This window comes from Aphis gossypii, chromosome 3, assembly GCF_020184175.1.
Source record: "Aphis gossypii isolate Hap1 chromosome 3, ASM2018417v2, whole genome shotgun sequence".
In the NCBI taxonomy this organism is placed as follows: domain Eukaryota; kingdom Metazoa; phylum Arthropoda; class Insecta; order Hemiptera; family Aphididae; genus Aphis; species Aphis gossypii.
Genome location: NC_065532.1, coordinates 10,196,278 through 10,208,625, shown reverse-complemented (window position 1 = coordinate 10,208,625; position 12,348 = coordinate 10,196,278). Strand labels below are relative to the sequence as shown.

The 12,348-nt window shown below is 28.4% G+C and overlaps 1 protein-coding gene and 1 long non-coding RNA gene across 2 annotated transcripts; one reads left to right on the top strand and one right to left on the bottom strand.

Moving 5' to 3' along the window:
• Positions 1–2,240: 2,240 nt before the first annotated feature.
• On the bottom strand, positions 2,241–12,002 carry LOC114126503 (uncharacterized). Its single transcript, XM_027990457.2, has 9 exons — positions 11,022–12,002; positions 10,578–10,699; positions 10,277–10,500; positions 9,057–9,322; positions 8,767–8,969; positions 8,573–8,697; positions 4,939–5,105; positions 4,637–4,838; positions 2,241–2,967 (listed from the first exon to the last, which is right to left on the bottom strand). The coding sequence occupies exons 1-9, from the start codon at positions 11,098–11,100 to the stop codon at positions 2,631–2,633; spliced, it is 1,725 nt and encodes a 574-aa protein (XP_027846258.1). The 5' UTR covers positions 11,101–12,002; the 3' UTR covers positions 2,241–2,630.
• On the top strand, positions 3,976–5,818 carry LOC126551245 (uncharacterized). Its single transcript, XR_007605114.1, has 3 exons — positions 3,976–4,510; positions 4,965–5,033; positions 5,586–5,818. It is a non-coding gene; the product is annotated as an uncharacterized LOC126551245 (long non-coding RNA).
• Positions 12,003–12,348: the final 346 nt, after the last annotated feature.

The window sequence follows — 12,348 nt, the reverse complement described above, 5'->3', positions numbered from 1 at the left end:
ATGATCACAAATACATACATTATAGTACATATTATAATTCATACATTATAAATAATATATATAATATATCTGTGGCTAGATGCAAAACGGCTTATATTATTTTCATGTTAAAGCTTACAAAAAACCGTCTCATCAACATTTTTTAGATAATTTTAAGAAAAATTATAAAATAAATAAATACTATAACTGTATAGTATAGTTGTATTAAACAAAACCCAAAACCATGGTTTTGAAATGAATAAACATTTTTACTAATTTAGGACATTTTCATCCCGCGATTAAACTTGTTGATCAGATTTGCATCTATTTTTTATTATTAATCGTACTACTTTTTATTATAGAACCATAGTTACAAAATAGCGTGTTATATTATAAAAATTATTATTTTTAATTCTGTGGTATGTTTTATACATACGAATCTTGAAATTGTTAATACTACACATTTCGTACATTTGTACTATATAAAATCTCTTCTTTCTACCTATCCTATGTTTTGGCTTATAAATTTTGCAAATAAGGAATCCACTAACTTTAGCATTTACAGTTTTAGTTTTAGTGTTTAAAATTTAAATTATTTCCATATAATTTGAAATGTATACAATTTATCATTGCTCTTGATTCCGTTTAAATGTACATTATATAGACATACCTATAGTGCAACAGTGCATATGGGTAACATTTTTAAAGAGTTTTTAGAAATATGTATTTGGTTTGATTAGGTTTACGCTAAAACGCCAGCAAAAAGAATTTTAACATCTAAAATAAAATTGAAAAAATTGAAAAAATTGTAGGTATTTAAATTAATAGCAATGCGACTTAATTCAAAAACACGACTATTATTGCAACCGTCGAAATAAAACTTAAACTGATTCGAAATTAAATTAGTACTACAAGTTAATAATATATTATTTAGACAATATCTAACCTAGTAATAGGGTTGACCATACTTTTCATTAGTATTAATAGAATAATTTATGTTTGCTGTAGCAGATTCTGCAGATACAAAACTAATATTGTATAATTATATAATAGAATTGAAAAATTCGTGAACTTTGTTGGTAGAAAACAAGTATTTAGATTAATATTTTGGAATTTGAGTTTGCAACCAGATATTTAAAATAAAACTGAAATAGATTTCAAACCAAGAGGATGTCAGTGCATCAAAATTTGTTTTTCTCTCTGAGCCACATAAACAACATACCTAACAATTTTACATTAATTTGTATCATAGAACCAATCTTATGTTGTTAGTGTATAATAATAATTAATGGTATAATAAAATAATCTGTTGGCTGTTATCAAATTTAAAGTTATGGACATTATTTGTGTCTTGTTGTTTGTCCATTTGTTTGTAATATTCAATTTGTTTGCAATGTTTATGGACATTTTTAAATTGTAATATTTTACATAGGTACGTAGGTACTCGCATGATAACAAGAATAAAATTTCAAATATTTAATTAGCTATGTTATTTACTTTAGAACGAACTACAAAAAATATTGGGTATTGTTAGTCGGATTTGATTTAAAATTTTATTCCTCCACCCAAAATGTATTTTTATTATTTGGAAATAAATCCAATGTGGCAATGTGAAACGCATCAAAGACATTGAGCACACTTATAAATTCCAGAAAAACAGCTGAAATAGAAAAGTTAATTAGTGGACAGATGTAAAAGTTGAATGATTGCCAAATTATGTCGAGTTAATAGGATTTGTAAATAATATACATCGTAATAAACGTGCAGTACAACATTCATTTTTTTATCAATATTCATTTCAATTACTTGTATCTTTGACTTGGTTTATTTCGATTTAGAGTTATGAGTTATGACTATTATCATATATACCTATTTTCATAAAATACGGAAAATACAGCTCATAAATTATTCTATTGTATACATGGACCCGCGACTTTAGCAACACGTTTGACCAGCCAGACCTAGCTATAGGTGTTCTGGGCTTTATCTATAAAGAAACTAGAACTGAAAGTGTTAATTTCAACACGGTTTTGTAATATCACGATGAAAGTTCATCGAAACCAATTATTCGTATATGTCACCCGAAAACTATCCGATACCGATTCGGTAACGGGTGGTAACCAACTCGTATAGGCGTTCACGTGTGATAATTTACGGGGTGTAACTCGTTTATTTGACATTATCGCATTTGTAAAATAGACGAGTTACACTCTGTATACCGTCTAAGTATGGGGTGAAAAAAAATTACACAATATTATATACTTAAAATAGATGATAATATTATATACACTTCACGAAACGATGTAAAACCGGCGAAAGAGGCCCAAGGCCAACAATAATAATATATATAACGTCATATGGGCAATAATAATAATAATCGTATTATTATTATTATTATTATCATTTATCAAACGGCTATGAATCATCGTCTCCGCGTGCGGCGGCGGCGATGGCGACGACGCGAGGGGTTCGTCGCACGGGTGCAGTCGAGGTGGATTAATCCACATCGAACTATATAGGTAAGCATTAATGTACAGTGTACGTGCTCGCACGGGCGACGATCGATGACGATAATAATAATGGATCGGCGCAGAATAACACTGCAACGCGCGTATTATGAGTGCGTGTATAACTATATACATCATGATGAGTCACCGGGACGAGTCGGCGTGCGGCGAGGGGAATCTGTCCAGTTCCTTTCGTATGGCCTCGATGAGCGGCACGGCGGGGTCCTGGGGGGACAGGTTGGCGTCCGAGCTGATGAACTCGGCGCGCACGGCCGGCCGGTGGAACGGGCCGGCGCTCAGCGGCCGCGGCACGAACACCGACTGGTCCGAACCGGCCCACGCCTCGCCCGGCGACAGCGCCCAGCACGGGCTCCCGGCCGCCGGCGGTCCCGCGAATTGGTCGTCGTCCGCGGCCCGGCCGCTCGAGTCCGCCGACGTCTTTGGCCGGCCGGTCGGGCGTCCGCTCGACGTGGCCGAACACCTGTAACGTAACACGTGATATTATTATTACGCATAATGTCGCTATTATAATATTTTGTTTCGCGTCATATTTTGCGTACGACGTAGTTCATCGATACGCGCTTACAGTAATGGATTTATTCAAATTGAATAATTTTTTTTTTTTACGTAATTTATAACCGTAATTTCTAACGCTTTGTTGGTCGTCTACCGACCGAGGGCGTGTGTCCTGTTTGGGATAAGAAATCTCCTTTATTGACACGCTCGATTGAGTAAACTACTTTTTCAAAAATGCTAATACGTTTAAACGATTAGATTATAATATATAATATATTTGGACGAGTAGATTTTGAGTTATTCGACTTTTCGAGTTAAATTTATGCTAAAGATAATGGGTTTGGATATGATATGGGAGCTGCTGCAATGGTTTGAAAACTATATAATCATATTTAATATTATAACCTCTATCGACTTTTTATTATTTGTATAAAATAAAAACGGGCAGAATGTAATAAATTCTAGATTAGAATATTATATTACACTATTTTATAGATATTTGTATTCTAAGGACTATTAACATTAGTATTTATATTTTAATAACTATCAGAGATTATTAGTTCGAACACTTATTTTATATTAAAAAGATTATCTTTTGAAAAGTTTCCTGTTACAAGTTTTCTTATAAAATGATTTTTATCGTTACACTTTTACTTTTTTGAAAGATAACAGTAATTTTTAATTTCATACATATTAAATTCGTAACAGAATCTTTTCGAGTATTTCAATGTATGTGTTTAAATTTTAGTAGTACTAATAATAAATTAATAAGTAGAAGGTAAGACTCGGATTTTAAAGCATAATAAACAACTAAAAAAGCACACGATTGTTTTTAAAAAGTGAAAAAGAAGTATATTTATTTTTTAAAAAAGCAAAAAAAATATGTCTAAAAATTAACATGAACTAGTTATAAAAATTAATAAAAAAATTTGAAAAATTAATTTAAATTAAAAAAAAGAATTAATTATACCATGCATTTCTCTAGATTTGCGAAAGTAAAACTGACTATATAGTCCAACAGAATATTTATATACATATAGAAAACGAATTTACTACACCCACTGAATTGATCGGTGCATACTTCATACAAAAGTTACAATATTAAATCTTAAACTTTGAAATGGTCAATATCGATATTATAGGCATACTGACCGTATAGGTACTGCTTGCTATATGTAGATTGATAATCTATACATTTAATAAACAATTCGATAACGAAAACAATAATAATTCAATACCTATAACGCATTCTGGGTTTTTACGTTTCTTATTAACTTAATTTTTTATTATTACTATAGTAGCATAAATGCATAATAAACAAATAAAAAATTCTACACCTGAAATAACTGAAAAACGCTAAAAGAGTTATTTTTAAACCTACAAAAAAGCCAAAATAAATTGGTTTATTTGGAATCAGAACGACGTAGAACGAATTTATTTATAAAAATTAGAATTCTATCTCATATATAAAAAAAAGAAACGTATGCTTTAAAATCCGAGCCCTAATAGTAAGTATTTATACTTTTAATAACCAAGAAAGAATTTGTAGATTTCTATTCAAGAGAAAGGGTGATCTTTAGTCTCTATAGCTCACCTCTCTCGTTTCCGACCCTGTATGTTCGCATTACACTCACCTAAATGGAGCTGATTTTGATCTCTGTTCATGATTACTTATTGACGGGTTACTTTCATCGCTGTTCAAACTCGAGTTTCGACTACCGAATAACGTGAACGCATCGTCAAGTAATTCGTGAAATTTTTGACGCATTTTTGTGACGTTAGTGTCCATGGCGTTGAAAGCGTCAAAGCTCGAACACGAATCATCATCTTGTTCGTCTAAAATTGTTTAAAAATGTTATTAAATCATATTATAACAACGTTAAATTATATTCATGATTATATGCATGATACATTTCTTTTTTTTCATTGAACTTACTACTTTTCATTTTCATTTGTTTACAGTGTAAATCCCAAACTATAGGTCCAACCACTCCAGGATCTTGGCCACTAATACTTTCGTGTCTTGACATAGTACGTGTATTTTTATTTTCACTTACTTTAAATCCATCCAATACATCTGTTAACGGCCCAGGTATCGAGTCTCTAAAAAAAAAAAATACATACATATTGACAAATATACCAACACTACATCAATTAAATTAATAATTTTCGATTAGATTGATACATCTAGTCATAGAATTTTTTTATGACTGTTTTTTATTTCTAACTATTTGCCAATAGATATGAAAAGAAATATTTTTAATGATAACAATAATATAAAAAAAAAGTATAAATTATGTTTTATATTATGAATTAAGTCAGTGTTTATGGTTATGATTCTTCAAATCTATAAGAAAAATGTGTATATATATATTTTTTTTTATTATTATTTATTTTGTAATATAGTTTAATACAATCATATAAGTACTTTTTACACTGTGACTCCCTACAGCACCACAAGTTTAAAGGTGTAAGTAATTTTTATTATTTCTTTTAATACTGTGTATAATTTTGTGTTAAATCAAATAATAAAATACCTAGTCATATTTTTTTAAAACAATATATCAATGATTTTTATTGCAGTTATCAACAACCCTATATAATACTCGCAGCTGTTACCAATGAATTCATTTCTATTGTTATTGTATTAAGTTATTTAATATTCAATTGAAAAATAAATAGTTGTTGAGCAACTGGCTTGCACAAAATTATAATGATATACGAAGAAAATAAGCCGAATCATGCAATTATACCATATAACTTAATTACATATGTACAAAATGATATTAAAATATATCAAACAAATAACTATTAAATTTATTTTTGTTTGATGAACTTTCCTCGTAGTGAGTTAAACATAATATACGACAAAATAAGAGTAATAAGACTATACAAAATACGACTGTATGGTTATATAATAAATAATAATTATTTTATTCTGAGTGTTAATAGATAATACAAAGTAGGTAGGTACTAATCATGGTTTACATTTTATTTAAATCTTATTTCGACATAGTTCATTATATAATAATATTTATGATTTATTTGAAAATATAAATTCGAATGCTTATCAGTAGTCTACTTAGCTATAATATTCTGACGATAAATAAACAAAAACGATTAAACCTACACTAATTTAACTGCATCAAAAAAAGTTGAAATAATGTTAGATAAAATATTTTTTCTTAAATTTAAATTCTTCTGTTGTACTGTCTATTTTAAAGAATATAAATACAAATTACAAACTCACTGTAACCAGTTCATTTACACAACCAAGCTGTAATTCTGTTGTCTGGACTCTATATATAGAGTGTCTGTGCACAGACTGTGATGGACACCTACTTTAGTTACCGTATGTAGATTAATAATTAATTGAATAGGTATTAACATATTATATACCTACTCTTAATTTTAAGACCACGTCTACATAATATAGGTACTTGATATTTTAATGATTTTTACAGTTTTACAACTTTTTATGATACGTCTGCGTGGAGTAGCCGTCTAAACTGTATTAACAGTAGTAATGGCCCAATATAAAAATAAATTAATATGTGAATATTTGATTTCTATGTATAAAACAACTATCGTATCCGCATATACTGTGTAATGTTATTTATGACGTTCAATAAATTATAATTTAAAAAATTAAGTTGACCAGACAGACGGTTTATAAAGGATATATAGTTGCGGCCACATAATATTATTATTATATTAGCAGAATTATATTTACAAATGACTATAATCTACGTCTGTACATGTATGTGAGACGTATAGCTTATTGAAAAACTGTAGCAATAAAAAAACCAAATACGTAACAAAGATAAGTAAATATAATATATTATAAAGGATAATTTTTACTAGAAATAAAACTTCATAAAATAATGATGGCATTCCATTCACTCTAATAAAATAGCAACATATTTTTACTTAAAATGACATGAACATTTTAAACGTAATTGAAATAAAAACGTATATTTAATGTATTTTTTATGCTACAGTTTAATGTCAAATTAAAAAATTAAATTAATGAAATTTTTATTACATTATTATTCGATAGATGTGGATACAAAAAATGCTTTCAAACAGTAGCATTTACTAATTTAATATTAATTGTATTTTAATTCAATTTAAAAATGAATTTTAATGTAATAATAATTTTAGATTCTTTGTTATAAACATTAAACATAAATAAAATAATTCAAGTCGTAATTAAACACTAATCAATTTATAATGGTAAGCATTCTTTAATTGGATACGAATTTAGGATTGAAATTTAAAAAAAAAAACTATTTTAAACGGATATACATAATACTTAAAATATAATTTAAATTAATATTGTCTGTACCGAAATCTATGATTTGACGAAATACTGAAAATAGGTAAAATAATATTTGGATAATTGGGATGGTCGTTGGTGTAAAATATCCAAGATTTGGATATTAATTGTACAAGATACCTACAATATTACTTATTTATACTTATTTCATATTTGTTACACAAATAATTGATTTTGATTGAGCGAGTTCAAATTTTATCCCAAAAATAATTTTTATATTATAATCATCATTACTCTGCACTATTATACATGTCCTTAATTTTTATTATAATAATATAATTAATATAGGTATATTTATGTTTTTTTTACTAATTTAATGTAACAACTAAGAATAACATTCGGGTAAATGTAAATAAACTTTTTTAATTTTCAATTACAATTATTATTGTAGCTTTTTTCCGTTTAGTAAATGCATATCAACAAGTAAATAAGTACAATTTAAATATAAAATGTAAGTTTTATAATTTTAAATAAAGTTATTAATAATTTAATAACACTAAAACAAACGTAGTTCTAAATGACTTTGTTTTTATAAGTCCGCCTAGTTAAAACTTTTATTTACTCCTAATTATTTTATATAAGAACATGATCATGCGATAATGTTGCGTGAAGTTATTAATTCGTGTATGGATCACATTTGTTGTAAGTATTATAACGTTTTTTTTATCATGTGGTATAATTCTATAGGCAATGATTATTCATAAAAAAAAAAATACCACTCATGAAATAAAACAATAAATTATCATCTGTTGTTATTAAATTATTACTGTGTAATCCGTCCATAAGACTTACGGTTGATCATATTAGTATAATATTACTTCTGAGATGATTCACCCCGGGATACCAGGATCGTATCTATCAAACTACCTAACCGTTTAGTTTTTTTTTTTTTTATCATGTTAGTTTCATCTCAATGGCTACTTATTTCTCACTAAAATAAAACGCCCCGGGAATATTTTCACGTTGAGATAAAATCGTTCAACCCGTCTTTAAGGTGTTCGTCAAGTTTTAAATTATTAGATTTTTCTAATGAATAAACATTTTCAGTAAATATTATAATACATACAAATTACACTCATACTTGATCTTTGTTTTGTTTTTTGTATAGATACCATTTTTACACGAGAAAATATATCAATTATTCTTTCTTTGGATTATTTTTATTTAAAAATATTTTTTTTTTTGGAGTAGAAACATTATTTTATTCCATACTAAATATTGACTTACTAACTTTTGAAATTTATTAACTGCCTGCATCGAAAGCAATGAATTTGAAATTTTATTTCTATTTCTCGGCTTTGGTTCGGGCGTGTGAAGAGCACCGATATCTTCAGTAGACGTAGCTTCTGTTTTTACCTAAAAAATAGTAAATATATGTCGTCTTAAAATGTTTAGCAATAGGTACATTGGAAAATAAATAAATACATCGTGGTGAGGCGTTTGATCTTCACAGAACGCCATATTAGTCTTGTCGGAGCTAATGCTATTTTTTCTTCTTTTTTTCTTATGAGCAACGACTACGCCAGTTACGATTACCAGCACAATTATACATGTTGCGGTGACGAAAATCCAAATCTCGCCATAACTTATACCACGCACTCTTTGAAACTGTAATCCGTCCAGGTAAGCTGTAGGTATAAGAATACCAGGTTTTGAATTTTGAAAACTCTTGAAATATATTCGTTTAAATAGATATACTATGATGTTTTACTTACGGCGGGCTTTAATTTTTACAGCATATCCCAAATGATCCGCAGCTTCCCGGGTCGTGACAAGGCTCATGTCACGTACTGCCGTCGCAGCAGACACAGGATGGTCATTTACGCTAACAAAATAAACCAAATCCAATTTATTCAATACGGATAGAACGTCTACTTTGACTTTAATTGGTTTTTCGTTTGTATCCCATCTTCGATTTCGATCTGAGTTCACTTCGTCTCCGGTCCAATTCGAGTTTAGTCCGAGATGCCGAGCCTGTTGTCTGAAGGATGAACAAAATTATAGTAATTATATTATAGTTGATATATTACACGAATCGAACTTAATCGACTGTGATTCTACGGACAACTAATTCGAATATACGTATTTGAAGTAAGTATAGGATATTATTTTATTGATCAAACGTTCGCTTCGTAACAATGCATTATCGAAACTTCGTTTCATATCTGGTGTCAATCGGTAATCAACCACTATATGACTAAAAATTGAATCATTTCTATTTTTTACATATATTTTAGGTCATTGTAACTGCTCTATAACTATTGTTTATGCGACTTATATGACTAATTTCTATAGATCACGAAACATTTTAAAACTATAATACGTATATATATATAGATAATAATAATAATTATAATTGTATTCAGCCTATAACTTTTTGGAGTACACATAGTTACGATTATTATGGAAAATTATGCTGAATGTTCCTACTCTCATGGTGTAATACCATTGAATAAACAATTAATTAACATCCGTATCGAACATTTTTAAATATGTGCCTACCTGACAAAAAAAAACATATTGTTTCCGAAAATTAGAATCTATAAATTATATATACATATCAATTATGTGTGTGTTTTTTTATGGCATTCTTAAATTGGGATAAAATATTTGATTCGATTTAAAACTATCTCGTGTAAATTCAACTGAAAAAATAATTTTATTAGTCTTGATGAATAAAACGGTTTGTTCAGTCAAAGTTAATAACTAGTATTTGAATAATCATACTATAGCTTATGATTATCTCAACTGTTTTGAGTTTCACATACGTTTAATTATTGTTTTATGTAGGTACATCACCACTCGCGGTATTCCTATTGTCCGCGCGTAATGCGTATTAACGGATGCTGTACGTGTTAACAACTTTCATATATTTTAGTATGTTCTATTTTTAAAGAGTGTGCGTAATAAATAATTTAAATATGACGTATAATACCTAGTAAAAGCAATCGTGTAAAGGATGGCCAATTTTTCTTTTATGATTGGTATGGAAATATGAACATCCGTTGGCGAGTCGAAATTTAATTCTGTTACTATCCAATATTCTTTGTTTGGTATTTCGGCAGTTTGTGGAATGTCAATAACCCCAAGATGTGGCGTAATAGAAGTCGTCGGTTGAATGTTACAATCTTGCCCGCCTATACAATCCTCGGGATTTTCCTAAAATATTACATTTCATTAATTTATGTGTTTATTATAATACAATGGTCACCGTAAACCAAAGTCAATTAATTTACTGAATAAGACGGGATTTTTTTGGTAGTCGATTTTGGTGTCGGTTCATTCGAACCATCTCCGGAACCGGACCACAAAAATATTTTCAAATTTGTATAGTTGTGCATGGAGTCTATTAAATTATCTGAAAATAATAAATAAGTATTTAATGTAATTATATATTTTTTCAAAAATGTATCATGATTTCAATTTTAACAACATTGAAATATGTTAATAATAATAAAAAAAAATAAACAATATCGCTATAATACAATATATTAAGTACTCTATTTTATTTCGATTGTAAAAGAATTATAATTTTCTAAAACTCTACCATACTTTATACATTAATTATGTAGATAGGTACTATTTTATCTTTTACATTATAAACCAGTGCATTTTTATCTACGTTATGAATAAATAATGGTGATACAAATTATTAGCATATTACTAAAACGTTCACTCACCTTCTTCTTGTTCAACGCTCTGTAAATTGCAGCTAGTTAACATTATTATGTACACCAAACCTAACCACCTTATATCCATGTATACATTCCAAGACAATTGTTTGCATTTGGACAGGCAGTCTCATCAACCTCCATTGTATTATCCAGGATTGAGTATTTTGCAGGAAACGTTCGGTTTGATTGACATTTCATCCATTTATACATAGTAAAAATGAAACAAGTATACCAGTATATGCGCGTGCGCGTGTGTGTGCAATGCGTGAAGTAGAGTATCCATGGGCAACACACCCAAATAATAATAATTATTGTGCATATAGGAAATAGACTTCCGCACGACTGTAGTATATAGTTTAGTCGCTAGACAGTATGTTCTGTACGCATAACATTATAAATGAAAACCGTGTGAATCAGTGGTGATTAAAACCAATGTCGATATACATCATAATATATACAGGGTTATTTACCAAGCACGTTTACTCACCCTCCTCCTTTTACCTCTGATAATGAATTAATCCATACTCCGATTTTTGGAAATTTAAATATATACCTATACTTAATTATAGAATATATTTTCATTTACTTGAAGTTTTTTTCATACAATTTAAGGATTGTCTAATGGCCATGTAAAATTTTATTATTATTTTTTTTTAATTATAGATTTACCCCGATTGTTAAGTAGGATATTATTTGATAATGTTGATGCATCTAAATCTAAATTTGAAAAAGTAGTTGTTGAGTTATTTAACTTCGTGTATTAATGATAGTGAGTCCATGATTTTGGTTTCGAAAAATCCGGTAGCTATGACTGTTATGATAACATATATGATGACACTTCAATAATTAATATTTATCAACGAATGTCGAATTATAATAAATACTAGATCAGATCTTTTTTTATATTTTTGTAAAACAATTTTTATGGACATTTTAATAACTCGATAGCTACTTGCTTGTTTTTTGGCAAAGATACACCGACATTTTCATAAAAAAAAAAAACATTTTCATTTATTTAGCAATTTACAATAAAGAGTTCTCATTTAAAAAATGAAATCAATTTTCAGTGCAAACATACTCGATAAATCACTTACTCAATATTTATACATTTAGCTTAAATATTTATCAATGTGTATATAAGGGGGATAAAAATATTAAAACATTTAAATTATGAATGTGTATGTATTGCATATATTGTATTAAACTATTCACTAACTATATTAATAATCTAGAAATAATTAAAACTGCTATTGTAATTGTAATATAATTATCTATATCAAACCAAATGTAAGCAATACTTTCTATATTTTACAAACATTTATAATATTTTTGT